Raw genomic sequence first — 16,288 nt, 5'->3', positions numbered from 1 at the left:
AAAACATAAGTTTTATAGGATGTTTATTCGCTAGAATTTTATAATAACAATAGGTTATTGACCCGTGATTACACGGGATGGTAGTAAACAAAAAATAATTTTGAAACTAAAGTTTCATCATTCATCCTGCTACATTCTTTCCACCGTGGGTTGTGGTTTTCTGATCTGGTTGAAAGTAGGACACAAACTCAATCAAATTTTTTTTGAATGGCAAACTCAAACTTTCATTCATAAATTAAAACCGAGCAAGGTGTTGGGGTATACACCATCCAAACCCCACGGTTACACCATTACATTAAAGTACATAAGAATTTTTGTCTAGACCAAACATGACAAGTCAAAACTACTCCATCTATTCCAAGTAAGTTCCAACCCGCAGTACTTTATGATAGAACATCCGAGGCAAGATCTGATCTAACCCAGCAGATGTACTAGTTGTGATACATATCTGTTCACATAGACATAACTATTAAAAAACTAGCAATAACGATGAAAAAATAATTATTATCAGCGATGCAGAAAAAAAATCAAATACAAGTATTGAATATGCGATGAAAAAATCATATTATTAAATAACTAATTGAAATCATGAAGCAGCTTCAAATAGATCTTCATCTCCGTCAAAAACTAAGGTATTTTTGTCAACGACGGTCCCATTTAAACCCCTTCTAACCAATTCAATATTCATATTATCATCAAGTTGAGGACCCGTAGATGTGTCACTCTGCAAATGTGTTTCCACATTCTCAAGACATGTTTGTTCATTCATGTCATAAGAATCTCTAGGTGTTGTCTTGATCACAACTTTCCATCCTTTGTCAACACGATCTGCAACATAAAATACTTGTTGTGCTTGACAAGCTAGTATAAAAGGGTCGTTATGAGGGTTCAAACCTTCAAAATTGAGTAGAGTAAACCCATTCTCATCTTGCTTTTTCCTTGAACCATTCGAGATCCAATCACAATGGAACAAAACTACTTTCCTGTCAACAGCATATTCCAACTCAATGATATCATTCAAAATCCCATAATATGTTACATCTCCCATGATAGGATTGTTATCTTTAGCACTTGAGAAGCTATTTGTCATGGCCTCAAGCATAACTCCACTATTTTGTGTTTTCCTATTTTGTTCCAGATCTTTTGTGTGAAATCGGAAACCATTTATGATAAATCCCTTATATTTTTTCACAAACTCAGCTGGGCCACTTGCCAAGTTTCTTAGATCTTCCGTGATTCTATGATCCCCTCTGGTATGCAGCTCCTCAACCTGAATTAAGGCAAGATGTGTTAAATTTTCCGTTATACATCTAGCGATTAGAAGCTTGAAAATGTTGTATCATTAAAGTTGTATTTTAAAAGTAACACATCTATGCTATTCCGTACATGATCTTGAAACCACGACTCAAAAGTCTCGCTATGTAAACGTTGAATCTCACGCTCACGTAATTTCCGATTTTCATGACGAACATTCGTCAGATGTTCTCTGCAATGTCAAAAGATGAGAATCATGACAACAACAAAATCATTTTTAAATATAATATAATAAATGGAACTCACAACTTCTAAATAACTACTTACGTTCGAAATTCATCAACTTCACTACAATTGAATAACACATATGAATGTGCTTTAGCCAAAATGTCAAGGTCAAGTATCTCTACCACTGTAGCACCAATCGGCCGACCTGACATAGAAAAGATAGGTAAAATATCCTCGAAACCACCGTCATCATAATTCCGACTTGTCTTATTATGTATGGTCTCGACATCACTTGATAAGTACAATGAACAAAATGACAAACATTCTTCAGCTAAATATCCTTCTGCAATGGAACCCTCGGGTTTACTCCTATTTTTGACGTAAGATTTTAATGTAGATAAATACCTGATAGATAAAAAAATATTAAGATTAGATTCAATATTATCTTTAAAAAAAGTGTTTACTAAAATATGAACGCACACCTCTCGATTGGATACATCCAACGGTAATGAACTGTCCCTCCTAATTTGGCCTCTGAAGCAAGATGAACCGAAAGATGAACCATGACATCAAAGAATGATGGCGGAAAAATCCTTTCTAAATCACAAAGGATTTTTCCAATCTCATTTTCCATTTGAACCAAATCATTTGGATTAAGAACTTTTGAGCATAACTGTTTGTAGTAACGACATAGCTTCATCACAGGATAACGCACGTGCTTAGGTAACACATTTCGCAAAGCAATGGGAAGCAACTGCTGCATCAAAATATGGCTATCATGACTTTTAAGGCCAAACAGTTTTGGAGGTTTTAACTCTACACATCTTGATATATTAGCTGCATAACCATCTGGAACTTTAACCTTTTTAAGAACACGACAAAATATATCTTTCTCTTTTTTATCCATTGAGAAACAAGCAGGTGGCAAATACACTTTGTTGTTATTCTGAACTTTAGGATGAAGTTCAGGTCTAATACCCATTTCTTGCAAATCAAGGCGTGCTTTTAAATGATCCTTGGTCTTTCCATCTAGATTCATTAACGTTCCAACGACACTGTCACAAACATTCTTCTCAATATGCATTACATCTAGATTATGGCGCAGCAAGTTAGTTTTCCAGTATGGTAACTCAAAAAAAATACTTCTCTTCTTCCAGTTAAATGGTAGATCAGGGTTGGTCTTTACAAGTTTTCCAAATTTAATTTCAAAACCATTTAGCTCATCAAGTACTTCTGATCCTGTTAAGCCACGTGGTTGCCTCTCCGTTTCTTTTGTGCCATCAAAAGACTTCTTATCTTTTCGAAAAGCATGATCACCTGGCAGATATCGACGATGTCCCATGAAACAATATTTGTTGCCATGAGTTAAGCGTTGTGATTTTGTATGTTTATGGCAGCAAGGGCATGAAAGTTTTCCTTTTGTGCTCCATCCGGATAAATTCGCATAAGCGGGAAAGTCACTTATCGTCCATAACAAAGAAGCACGCATCTGAAAGTTACTCTTTGTCGATGCATCATAAGTCTCTACTCCATTAATATCCCATAACTCCTGTAGCTCAGCCACTAATGGTTCCATATAAACATCTATATTGTTCCCAGGAGCTGATGGGCCAGGTATAAGTAAAGATAAAAAGAAATAAGGTTGTTTCATGCACATCCAAGGAGGTAGATTATATGGCATCAAAACAACAGGCCATGTACTATGAGAAACACTCATTGTTCTAAAAGGGTTAAACCCATCACTCGCTAAACCAAGCCTGACATTACGAGACTCACTGGCAAAATCAGGATAATTAAAATCAAATGTTTTCCAAGCTGGGGAATCAGCAGGATGTCTCAAGTAACCATCTTTCGTGCGACTCTCTTCATGCCATCTCATGGAGGCAGCAGTTTTAGATGACATAAACAACCTTTGCAGCCGTGGTATGAGCGGAAAATGACGTAAAACCTTTGCTCCAATCTTCTTAATCTTCTTATCCGTATCAGGTATGGTTAACTCATCATCAGGATCATTTTCATTTGCTTTGTACCTTGACGTATGACATATATCACATTCTGTTTTCTTACTGTTTTCTTTCCAGTACAGCATACAATCATTAGGACATGCATCAATTTTATCATAACTAAGTCCTAATTCTCTTATTATCTTCCTTAGGTCATACAATGACTTCGGTATGGAAGCATATGGGAAGGCTTCCCTCAATGTATTAAGCATCATGCTGAAACCCTTGTCATTACATTTCCCAATACACTTACTATGAAATAGTCTAATGATAAAAGAAAGAACCGAGAACTTCTTACACCCAGGATATAGTTCTTTCTTTGCATCTTCTAATGCTTTATAAAACTTTTTCGCATTTGTGTTTGGCATACTTTGACTTTCATTTTGTGTCCCTATTTCATTTTCATGTATGTTCTCACCAAACCCGTTGAATGCATCATGCACCAACCCTTGCATGTCATCTTCAGCATCCAACATAGGAGTTTCACATGATTCGGAAATAAAAGGTGCAATTCTGTAGCCTTTAATAAACCCGACACATTGGAGATGCGTTCTAGCCTCCTCCCGATCAACCCATATTTGATTACTGCAATCAATGCATGGACATGATATTTGACCATTTTTACCCTCGGTAGAAAAGATAAAATCAAGAAATTTGTCAAGACCGTTTTCATATTCAGTAGTAGCTCTTGGTAAAGACATCCAACTCGTATCCATCTTAAAACTGGATTAAACAAACAATTAGTAATTTCATAAGTCATATACGTGCACCCAATTCATAAGTAATTAAAGAATGTATTTGGTGGCCTCAAGTAAACTAAAAATTTGTTTAACACAACTATAACACTTAAATTAGCAATTAAGCACACTACCTTTTAATTTATAACACTTAAATTACTAATTAACCAAACTATCAGAGAAGATTTAATCAACTATAAAAAAGGGTTGTTTTGGTTCGGGTCGAAACGGGTCCGGGTCGGAACGGGTGAACAAATGCAGTTTTGATTCGCTAAAATGGGAGGTGGTTTTAGAGTCCTTTTGATGTTTTTTGAATTTAAAAAAAAATTCTGATTTTTTTTTAATTTTTTAATATTTAATTTTTTTTTTATTTTTAGCCTATCATGACCGAAACCCATTGTGACCTAAACCCATCTTGACCTTTCTCTTAAAAAACTCATCCTAACTCATACCCATCCTAACCCATTACCCAAACCTACCCAACCCACCCATTTTACCACTTCTAATTATTATGGAGGCGAATTAAGTAGAAGAGTGGGTCACGGTGTGTACCGGTTATTTAGCCATTATTTATTCAATAATATTAAGCCTTTCATCTTTCTTTTTGACTCTCTCGTACAGCGAGTTTATCCTTCCATATTTGAGAGCTTAATATCACAAGAGTTTGAGTTTCTCTAGTGTTTGTTTGTGTGTGTAAACTGGGCCTAAACCAACATGCAGAATATAGTAGTAGGCATTTACACTACAAAATTTAAATGCAATAGTAGCATGTGGCATTGGTTTTAAGTTCTTTGTGACAGTTTTACACACAACATAAACCTTTACAAAAATAGTTTCACACACCTTTAAAAAAGTTAATTGAATCCTTCACGTGACAATTTATTGATAAATAAATTGCAGTGATAAAGTTAATTGGAACCTAATCAGCGATTTAATCAAAGTCGTTGTTTGCATCAGTTGTGTTAGGGAATGTTGGGGTTTCAAACAGCAACTTTAAGGGACAAACCAGAATATGGTACGATCTGTAGCCCTTCGCCATGTGTTAATATGTGAATAGTATTCGACCAATAAATGTTTCGACGCGACCGTTTCGACCCGTACCAATTCGACCAATAAATGTGCTCAATAAATGGAACTGAAGATCCGGGTACGTTGGTCATCAAAAGAACCGGGTCGTTGGTGTACCGGATCTTCAGTTCCATTTATTTGTTTTAGTTTCGCTGTTGTTTCAGTTCGACCCGTACCCGTTTCGACCCGAACCAAAACAACCCTTTTTATAATTGACCCGTTTCGACCCGAACCCGTTTTGACCCGAACCCGTTTTGACCCATGACCCGACCCGACCCGACCCAACCCGTTTGCCAGGTCTACGTGTAATGGTAACATCTTGTTTGCACCTTTGACTCGGCTTCTGTTTAAAGCTTTAGTCATATAAGTATATAACTTTCTGTAATGTGCAGATATCAACGAGTGCCAGGAACGTTTAGCTTGTCAATGTGACGGGTGCACGTGCAAGAACACTTATGGTGGATATGATTGCAAATGCAAAGGGGACAAGCTTTATATAGCTGATCAAGATGCGTGTATTGGTAAGATAGATGTCATATTCGACCAACATGTTTCATGTCTTAACCCCTTAAAGGTCACCTGCCCAGCATAAGTTGCACTTTTCTGGGTCACACTAATTAGCATGGATGCAAAAGTTGTTAGGCGCTCCCTAGTCGGTCGATCGGGGAGTTGAGAGTACTCGGTCTAGGCGGAGAGTACTCGGGGACATAGTCACAGAATTCGCCCAAAATAGCACGAATTTCGAATTGGTACGTTTCGTATGGTATGGAGTACCCGGACCCATTTTGACCCGAACCCGTTTTGACCCATGACCCGACCCGACCCGAACCAACCCGTTTGCCAGGTCTAGTGAATACCGATTCCTATTTTTAACTTAATTTATTGATAAATTATGCAGTGATAACATTATCTGAAAAGCATTCAGCCCAACAACATCCAACTGTTTTGCCTATTTAGATACTTACATTGATGAAGATAAATTTAGTATTGATAAATTATGCAATGAAAGCATTATCTGGATAGCATTCGAACCCTAATGAAGATAATGAAGAATTTATATCATATCTCAATCATATAGAAACTTTCAAGAATTTACACATAATAATCAACAAATCAAACAAAAATTTTAGCAAACTGAGTGAAAAAGTTATAGAAAAAACACCTGAGAGTGAGAGAATTCAAGGGCAGGTGGGCGGTGGCTGCCGGAGTTGGACGACGGTGGAGGTCACGATGACGAAGGAGCTGTTGATTTTGGAGTAATGGTATGGTTCTTCTTTTGTTTCTTCCACAGGGAAAGCAAGGAAAGGGAACCAATGAATTGAACATGAATACAAAAAGTCAAAAGACCTAATACATTAATTTAGGTTTTTTTTAAAGTGCAAACATGGAAGGTTTGTTTATTTATGTACGTATATGTAATCTTTTTATTTTTTAAAACTTTTGTTTTTTTTTTTTTTTAATGAGAACTTCATTAAAACAAGGCCAGCCCGAAAAACAACCGGGCGGCCAAACCAACTACAAAGAACAAGAAAACACTATACAAATTTACACCACTCGACCCATGAAACGTCTAAATACTTCGACCTACTCCTAAACCAAAGATACCCGATAGACTTGATCGCACTAAACACCTCCTTAACCTTCGTTTGCTTCCCTGCAAACACTAGCTCATCTTAGCCTTCCAAATTAGCCAACACGTAATAATGACCATACCATGATACGCTAACTTCTTCTTTCCATTCAAGTGAATTGACAAAAAATGCCCTCATGTGCAAGGCACATGACTAGATTTAACTGAAACATCTATCGGGTTGGGTTCTAAAATGGTTTAACCGGTTGAACCAGGTTTTATCGGGCGGTTGAACCGGCACTACGTGAAAAAAGGGGCTACGGCCACACTTTTGGCAAAACCGCCCTACCACACGTTTATAAAAATGTGTGGCTAAAGGTTATTCATAGATATGTTAATGAACCATATTGGGCCTTAATGGATCATAATTGACAATAGTAGACCACACATGTCTTAATGGACCATATTGGGCCTAAATGAAGCACAATGGACAATAGTGGATCGTATGTGTCTTAATGGTCCTTATTGGGATTTGATATGTCACATTGTCCAATAGTGAATCATATATGTCTTAATGAACCATACTGGGCCTTAGTGGATCACAAGGACAATAGTAGATCAAAATTTCTTAATGGACTTGGGCCTTATGGACCTCCATGGCTAATACTAGATCATAAATGTATTAATGGGCTATATTGGGCCTTAACGGATCACAATAGACAATAATAGATCTGAACCGCAATGTAATAATAATAAATTGACCATATTCCGTTTTTTATGGAACTTAGATCGTAGGATAGAGATAAACGAGATCGTCTTAATGGTACCTTAGGGGAGTGGGGGTGGGAGCATGATAGAATTCTATCACTCGTTTTTTTTGGAACACCGCTGCCACCACTCCCATCACTCGTGAAAAAAAGAACGCGTTGAACATATCACGTTGGAATGTGTATGACTTGTAAGTTGTGTATGACTTGTAAGTTGTGTATTAATGCTTGTACGTTGGAATTCCATCACTAGTGATGACCACCGCCACTAAAAAATGCTTGTGAGTGATAGAATAGTGGTTGCTGACATGGCAGAACATATAATAATATAATTAATTTAGCCAAAATCTTATATAAATATAATTTGCACCATATTGATGCAACGGTTGTTGTAATATATGCATTATGATTTGTATAGTGGTAATGATATATAATATATACAGATTACGATGAACCTGTCAAACGGGAAAAAATAGACGCGGGTTCATCTTAACGCGCGAGTCCTAGGTCAACTTAGTTATTTTATTCTATGTTTTACTTTCGGTTTAATTTCTTTGCATTAACACGCCCTAACTTCAGTGTCGGAGGTCGCTGGCAGTAATGTGACATTAGTGCTCGCCCCCGCCGTAACGCAAGGGGTGCTTAATACTAGTTTGAGTAAAATGTCATCCATACCCCTATGAAAGTACAACTTTCAAAACACATTGTACAAGTCACTATAGCAAAAACATTAAAATAAAAAGTACATCTTTCAATGCAGTTGGTACAACTCACAAACACGATTTTACATCAGCCTTAAGTCACCCCCACTAGTTTTTTTCAAAATACAATATCCGATCCATTTAAAAAGAAATCAAAGGATCTTGTATATGAGGAAACAAAGAATTATAGGAAAGATATAGGTGACTAAATATATATATATAAAATTAAAACGCATAAATTTCAATCTAAAGTCAAACGAACCAAATCAAGCTTTGAATTCCGTTCATCACTCTAAATCAATCCGTAAATCCCCCACTCTGCCACGTTCTCACAAAAACCCTCACACACAGTTCCTTCTCACCTCCCCTTCACTCTTCGTTAACCTGCTTGTTCGCTGCGAAGAAGTCTGGTGGCACGACGCGTGATTATAGACGGCAGTACGCTTTGAACTCTCACCGATTTCCACTTGAGGTAACTCACTGATTGTTGTTTTCGTTATTATCTCATTCGGTTGCTAATATTGAATTTCAATGATGTTAATGGGGTAAGAATTTAGATTAAAAATCATCTAATCCAATTAAAATCACTACCATATTCCAATCGAAATTACCTTCTAGCCGATACACTGGTTCATAAAATCTCGCATTGTTATCTTGTTCATCCACTTTTTTATAAAACTTTTCAACTTACATAAAAGGAGTCATATTGCGAGTGTTGTTCTTTGAGCAAGTAATGTTGACGACTGGTGTATAGAGTGTAAAACTTCTGGAATGCTTAGCACTGTATGATATGGTTTGTAACGAAGTTAGATATTAATATAACAAAACAAAACACAAGCACTGTTGGTGGGTTAAAAAGTTAATTTTCTTTATCAATTATCATACCTTTAAGTCAGCAACTCAGCATGTTCAACTATGTAAATGCTAATCAATCCTTTCTCCCGCCCCTGTCATATTTGTCGTTCCCGCAATTTTACACTATTAATCAAAACATCGAGTAATTAAATAACAATTGTAATTGCATAAGAATCATAGATAAAACACCATCAAATGGGTAAATGTATAGGTTGCTTTTCAAAATTAAAGTGGGGCAATGTTTCTATATCCACGGGTATATAAAAAGCCGCCGACCTCCATCGTCCCTTGCCGACCCGATCCGTAACCCGTACCATTCCAAACCGACCCGACACATACCCTAGGTTTACATAAAGTCCTTTGATGTTCCCCATCTCAAAACCTAATGAACTAAAATAAATATATTTAAAAGTTTAAAATAAAGAACCCAATAGACTATTAATATAGTTGATAGCGGTAAAAAAAAGATTTATGAGCTCCCAAATTAATTAAAACAAATTACATTATAAAAGTGATGCGACCTATATGTGGTAATTTGCACTTCAACCCCAAGCTAACATCTACACAAACAAAATAGACCAAACAAAATAGACAGTTTTTAAACAGTTAAAAGACCTAACCATACAAAATTACCCGAATCGGAATAAGTTTAAGTAAACACATTAAAAGACCCTGTGGCTTTTTGTTTTTTTTTTTAAAGGGCACTTTTATCATTTTAATTGAAGTTGACAGAAAAAATAACGGAGACATTCCTTATATCACGGAACCCTTACAAAGTAACTTAGTATAGATATATGTAGCTTGAAGAAAAGCACTGGCACAATTTCTGTAACTATACACAAAACGATGATTTATAAAGTATGGGTTACCTTGTAGCCTTCATGATATTCTAAAATCTTCTTCTGCATGTTGGTTATACTGACTTAGTGATCCCATGAAGTCTCCATATAGCAGCCACCAAGATTTACTTTATTATTTTAATAAAATTTAAAGAAAATGGTGACAGGTCAAACTGACCCATTTTGACAGGACCTAAAAGTTTACCTTCAAGCTGTCGTTTTAAGTTCAACCCGTCTAAGCTGAGGCTCGGGTGGTGGCCTCTCAAACTCACCTTCTTCCAGTTCTTCGCTCCCGGTTGGTTGTTGAAGTAGTCCACTCTTTCCGCGACCGAATCGTCGTCAAAGGGAGGGTTGACCATACTTATTTGCCACCACACGCTCCTGGCCGCAAGGCATCCAACAAAAACATGCTTCACGTCTTCGTTTTCTAGGCCACACTTGCAACAAAGTGTGTTACCTAAATTCACGCCTCTTCGCACCAAAGCGTCCTTTGTATCGACGCCCCCTAGGATAGGCCTCCAGATTAAATAATTCACTTTTGGCATCACCCAGCTATTCCAATGAAACCTCTGCAGATCTGTATCTCTCCCAGCGGCCACAACCAATTTGACCCGGATACTCTTAGCCGAAAAATCAACTCCATCCTCGTTACCCCAGACCCATTTATCCTCTGAACCAGTATCACAAGTAAGCCTACAAATGCGAGAAACAACGAAAAAGACCCCTCCAAGTTAGAAAAAAAAAGGAGTGATGAACATATGTTAAAAAAACATATCGCATAATGGTCAAACCTACTTCTAGTACAACTACTTTCCTACCATTGATCAGAGGCCTTAATTAAATAAAGAACTAAAAACTCTAGATGTGTTGGCAAGAAGAGCGGTGAGTGAAAATGATTAAAGCGTTAGTCTAAACTACAGTAACAGAACCGTCGGTCCTGCGATCAAACCAGCTGCGCGATGGCATATACCAGTAACAACATGTCAGAGGGATGACTACAGTTATAATATGTGCACTTGAAGTCCACTCAGTCCCTAAAATTTGAAGAAAAGAATAAAAAACTCCTTACAATTATGACATTTAACTTTGATTAAAAAAATCAACATAGAGAATAAAAATTTACAGAGAATAAAAGTTTACCGGTTCTTTTAAAATCATCAAAGCACTTCAACAGAGCGAATCCTCCGGCAAGCTCGAACGCTTGTTGGTGCTTCCTGGCATCACATCCAAATGAGAAAGTAAAAAAGGTAGTAAGAAAGACACACATAAACAATAAGAAAGTAAAGAAATAACACGTAATTACCGTTTCTTTCTTTCTTTTTTTTCTTCCTGTGTTTCTCCTCGTCACAAAGAGATACTCTTCAAATAATTGTAGCATCAGTATATTCTTATGTCAGCTCTCAAAAAGAAAAAAAGGCCTATTAATTTATTCAAAAGATCTAAATTTTGATTTAAACCCCAAAACAAACCACCATGTTGAAGATGATTGACAGAAAACCATAAGAGCAACAATTAAACAAACGAAAATAGGTCCATCACATTCCATAATGAAAAACTTTTAAGACACAAAATGATACAAATCAAAAAAGCATAGGTCTGATCATATGTACATAAAAGCCGCTCATTTTGAACTCAAATTGAACCGTTACACAACTCACCACCCAACCTGACCAGTACCTTTTGACACATTATAACTAACATCCCGCCGCAGCGCGCGCAAACGTCAGCTCCTTTAATACAAAATGTAGAAATAAATCTTCAAATTTTTATCAAAACAAGACCATCATAAGGCATACCTCTAATTGTCTGATCAGTTAATCAACTTAACATCTAATACTAACATAATTTATAGCAATTACAGTGCCAAAACTCTAGAGCGCAACACATGGAAGTCAACATACTCGTATAACACATTACACACCAGAAGCCCTAAATTTATACACAATAACAATAACCAGTGACTCAGATATCCATCACACTTGTTCATCACTAAATCAAAACTAAACCCTAGATATCATAAGCCAAATTGACAATACCTCAATTAACAATCTAATTGATGAATGTAATAGTAGCAATCACGAAAACGATAGAAGTTGGATCACATATACGAACCTGTATCTATGGCAATATGAGAGATTGCTGATCAGGTGTACTTCTTTCAAAACTTCTAAAAAATCGAAATCAGATGTGCTTGCTTGCTTTTCCTTCTTCAAATCCCCAAACTTCAGGTTTGAGATAGATGAACTATACACCAATCGATGGATAACGAAATCAAGTGTAAACTAAAAGTTATATAATCGATTTGTGAAGTTTTGATTTGATAATTGAGATGAACAAATAAGGAATTTCAGAGAGATCGAATCTACATAGATTGATTCAATGATTGAATCTACACAGAAATAACTGGAAGATGAAATGCTTGAAAAATAGGGTTAAGATGTTTCCTGAGTGAGAGCAGAGTAGCGTTTAGAAAAGAAATGCACAAATGAAATACTTGATAAAATTTGCCCTAAAATTCACCAGCTAAGTTTGATTTTCTTTTTATAAATCTTTATTTTTTATTTTTCTTATTTATTTGAGCCATTTATGAATGATTTAATAAGATTTTTCTTTTTTGTATACACCAGTAATGGAAGATAAAAGTATGCAAGGACAAAGCTCTAAAAGACGAATGAATGCTTATGAAAGGAGTAGAATGTCAAGGATTCAAGAGAACCAAAAAAAATTACAAGCTTTGGGAGTGAAAAATATTGCTAAATCTTTGACAAGTCTAGCAGAGAGTGACAAAACAAAGAAAAAGAAAAACAAATCAATGGATACCAGCAAGAAAGATATAGATGTAGAGTATATGCCTGGTTCTGATATTGACGTTGAGCAAGATTATCAAGAAGCTGCTACAAAAATCTCTAAAAAGGTACTAATATCAAATACGGATAATATAATTTCGTTCGGTTTCTTCTCTAACAATTCGACTTACAGAAACAACGTCCAATATACATTGCTCCGCAGTCCCTGAAAAGATATACTAATTTAGCACAGAAACGATTCATTGCTCCGACTGTCTCCTGTGTGCTAACATCTTCAGAATCTCATATGCAAAAGGGACAAGTAATTGATACAAGTGGGAGATCAACTGTAGCTAAGAGAAAGTTATCTGCAGTTGACAACGATGATGACCACGGGGAGCGTGACATGAGATTTCATGGTACCTATATTTGTTTTTCAAATATTTTATTTATGATATTTACTTAATATTAAGTCTAGATTCAATTAACTGTTTTTTATGCTTACCTTTTTTGTAACTATAGATATCAATGAAGAACAAGATGATGTTGAGTTTGATGATATTGAAGATATAGATATGAATGAAGCTTATGAAGAACAAGATAGTTTTAAAGATGATGGAGGTAAAGACATGGAAGACTTAGTACAAGTGAATGATTTAGAAAATCAGAACGATGAACTGGTTGAAAAAGAATGTGAAGATCCAGAAAATGAAGAAGAGCATGAAGGTTCACAACAAGAAAATGAAGCAGGTTTATTCTATCTACTTGATTGCTTATTTTTTTGGTTAAATCATATATTTAGTATTTTTTTAATGTATATATGTACATCATGTTCACTTTTTGTAGCTCGGAATGTACGTAAAAGAGTGAGAGGACCAACGCGTATGCCAAAGGTTTGGGCCCAAGAAAAAGGGGATAGAATTCCTATTTTAGTTAATGAACACGGACAACCTATTAATGACAAAAGTAGTCAACTGACCCATTTCATGGGAACCCTTTCAAGGAGTGGAAAGTATTGTCCGATTTATAAACCATGGAATAAAGTTAAGGCCGCCAAAAAAGAAGCGTTGCTTGCACTCTTAAAGGTACATAATTAAAAATATGTATGTTAATGACTTAAGTATTTGTTTTCTCATGTAACCTGTTTCATTTTTAGACAAAATTTGATATTCCTGAAGCTGCTAAAGGCTGGATATTGCAATCATTTGGGCGGAAGGTGAAGAACTGGAGGGCAAGAGTTAAGGAACTATACCATGATCCGTCTTTGTCACTGAAGGAACAAATAAGTTCTAGGCCAAAACAAGTGCAAAAAAAACAATGGAAGAAACTTGTGAAGTATTGGAATAAAGAAAAGTCTAAGGTATGAAATAGCCTACCACTTTAAATAACATTAGTTTATTTCCCATTCTGAAATTTCACTTGTCTACTGAAGCTCGTAAGTGAAAAAAACAAGGCGAATCGGGCAAAGAAGAAGATGGTTCAACTAACGGGTAAAAAAAGTTATGCTCGAGTCCGCGAAGAGCTAAAGGTGATTGTATGAGATAGTGCAATTGTTAATGTAGCATGTCGATATCCATTGTTAATACTTATTTTCTTTTTATTCAAACAGGCATCTAAGGGACAAGATCCAAGTCGACTGGAAATATTTCGTGCATGTTTCTCCAAAGATGGAACTACTAAAAATTTGGAAGCTTCAAATGCAATTGTAAATAATATGCTTATATATTCATACACATATTTTTTCTATGTGTTCTTGATGCTCTTAAAAATACATACCTTATTTTTGTTACTATGTCTAATATAGGCACAGATGCAACAACTTAGTTCTAATCTTCCCGAGGGCTCGATCGATAAGCCTGGACCAGATGATGTTTTTTCTAAAGTAATGGGTAATGATCGAAATGGTGATGCGGTTATGTATGGTCTGGGTGTTCGTGCTGCTGATGTTTGGGGTGTAATACCAAGTCGTTCAGCATGTCATAGAGAAAACATCCAATTGAAGTCTCAATGTGAAGAACTTACTAGTACTGTGGTCCAGTTACGAGCCCAAGTATCAGAGATGGAAGGGTCAAGGGGTGGTTCCAGTGTTCAACCTCTTGCATCACAACATTTCCCCAATGTAACCAATGGACATCAACGTTTACGGGTATTTTTCTATAAAAATCTTTAAAAACCAATTTTCCTTAATTTTTCTATAAAAATGTTAGCCTACTAGTATAAAACTTTATTAATTTTTTTTTGTAAAATGATTTGTTGCACTATTATGACTAGAGTTTAATAAATATTTGTTGAAAACTAAAATCTAGGTCGGAGATGAAGTTTTCCTCAAAAGCATTCTAAACTCTACCGAGATTGTAGCAAGAGGAAGGGTCCAGAGCTTGGACCCAAATGATCTAGTTGGTGGTACAGAGATTGGACCAGAATGGTGTGAGGTAAACGTTCAAGTACCAATAAAAAAAGATGAAAACTTGGTAAGACCATATGGTTTATTTTCTACAATTCAAGATTGTATTGGTGCACCCATCGCATGGCCCTGTCCATTCATCTCGGTATGTATTTGTTAAATTTGTGATACAAATAATTTTAATATCATGGAATTTAATGCTTATACATGGATGGTTTATTTGTAGGTAGTCCATGAGGATTGAGGACGCATGATGACTTAAGATTTTATGCTTCTTATTTCTTTAATTGTTTTTAATTTCTTTGTTAAATGTTAAGACTTTATGTTAGATAATGTTATAACTTATTTATGGTTAGTGTTTTTGTTATGAACATGTTTTTTTGAAATATAATGAAGTTTTATTTCTTTCATTAGTTGATTTTATACAATAACTATTAGGATGTTATATGTTGATGGCCAGTTTATAAAATTGGTTTTATAATCTTATTTGGGATATTAGGACCATTTTCTTGATATTTAAAGTAGCTATAACGTTACATCATAAGGGTCCTATAAATTAATTTTTAAGGACGCTTGTATGTGTATCAAAAGATTAAAAGTGGGTAATCACATATTAGAACATTGTAAAAGTGTCTTAATATGTTCTTTTTAGGACACTATTTAAGTTGTCTATAGACACATTATGCGACCATAAAATTGGTTTCATAATCTTATTTGGTATATTAGGACCCTTTTCTTGGTACTAAATTAGTTATAATGTTACATCGTAAGGGTCCTATCAATTAATTTCTAAGGACGCTTGTAAGTGTATCAAAAGATTAAAAGTAGGTAATCACATATTAGAACATTGTAAAAGTGTCCTAATATGTTTTTTTAGGACGCTATTTAAGTTGTCTATAGATATATTATGCAACCATAAAATTGGTTTTATAATCTTATTTGGTATATTAGGACCCTTTTTCTTGGTACTTTATTAGCTATAATGTTACATCGTAAAGGTCCTATCAATTAATTTCTAAGGACGCTTGTAAGTGTATCAAAAGATTAAAAGTATGTAAGCATATGTTAGAACATCG

General features: G+C 35.5%; 2 protein-coding genes across 25 annotated transcripts; one reads left to right on the top strand and one right to left on the bottom strand.

Moving 5' to 3' along the window:
- Positions 1 to 330: 330 nt before the first annotated feature.
- On the bottom strand, positions 331 to 12,599 carry LOC110929331. 24 transcript variants are annotated; one of them, XR_002587010.2, is made up of 8 exons: positions 12,135 to 12,599; positions 11,326 to 11,381; positions 11,163 to 11,236; positions 10,228 to 10,715; positions 10,053 to 10,124; positions 9,214 to 9,743; positions 8,940 to 9,109; positions 8,347 to 8,843 (listed from the first exon to the last, which is right to left on the bottom strand). XR_002587010.2 is itself a non-coding variant. In XM_022172475.2 (6 exons), exons 1-6 carry the CDS (start codon positions 6,614 to 6,616, stop codon positions 432 to 434), a joined length of 3,207 nt encoding a protein of 1,068 aa, XP_022028167.1. In that variant the 5' UTR covers positions 6,617 to 6,641; the 3' UTR covers positions 331 to 431. The 24 variants fall into 24 exon arrangements, 4 of the variants coding, with proteins under 4 accessions (XP_022028167.1, XP_035843728.1, XP_022028166.1 ...); XR_002587012.2 differs by having other exon boundaries at positions 9,214 to 9,306; XR_002587017.2 differs by having other exon boundaries at positions 9,214 to 9,275.
- On the top strand, positions 8,346 to 15,477 carry LOC110929330. The gene is made up of 11 exons (XM_022172472.2): positions 8,346 to 8,800; positions 12,650 to 12,936; positions 13,002 to 13,227; positions 13,331 to 13,558; positions 13,655 to 13,893; positions 13,965 to 14,168; positions 14,241 to 14,336; positions 14,418 to 14,513; positions 14,613 to 14,954; positions 15,115 to 15,357; positions 15,439 to 15,477. The coding sequence occupies exons 2-11, from the start codon at positions 12,652 to 12,654 to the stop codon at positions 15,454 to 15,456; spliced, it is 1,977 nt and encodes a 658-aa protein (XP_022028164.2). The 5' UTR covers positions 8,346 to 8,800; positions 12,650 to 12,651; the 3' UTR covers positions 15,457 to 15,477.
- Positions 15,478 to 16,288: the final 811 nt, after the last annotated feature.

Source organism: Helianthus annuus, chromosome 3, assembly GCF_002127325.2.
Source record: "Helianthus annuus cultivar XRQ/B chromosome 3, HanXRQr2.0-SUNRISE, whole genome shotgun sequence".
NCBI classification, from domain to species: domain Eukaryota; kingdom Viridiplantae; phylum Streptophyta; class Magnoliopsida; order Asterales; family Asteraceae; genus Helianthus; species Helianthus annuus.
Note: the sequence above shows the minus strand (reverse complement) of the source record. Positions and strands in the feature narration are given on the sequence as shown.

Excerpts from the sequence above, each read along its gene's own strand:
- LOC110929331 (XM_022172473.2), bottom strand. The coding sequence starts at position 6,616 with ATGTTCAATTCATTGGTTCCCTTTCCTTGCTTTCCCTGTGGAAGAAAC. Across the intron at positions 1,888-1,964 it reads TGGATGTATCCAATCGAGAG|GTATTTATCTACATTAAAAT; the intron begins GTGTGCGTTCAT and ends TTTATCTATCAG. Across the intron at positions 1,487-1,581 it reads GAAGTTGATGAATTTCGAAC|AGAACATCTGACGAATGTTC; the intron begins GTAAGTAGTTAT and ends TTGACATTGCAG.
- LOC110929330 (XM_022172472.2), top strand. The coding sequence starts at position 12,652 with ATGGAAGATAAAAGTATGCAAGGACAAAGCTCTAAAAGACGAATGAAT. Across the intron at positions 12,937-13,001 it reads CTACAAAAATCTCTAAAAAG|AAACAACGTCCAATATACAT; the intron begins GTACTAATATCA and ends TTCGACTTACAG. Across the intron at positions 13,228-13,330 it reads GCGTGACATGAGATTTCATG|ATATCAATGAAGAACAAGAT; the intron begins GTACCTATATTT and ends TTGTAACTATAG.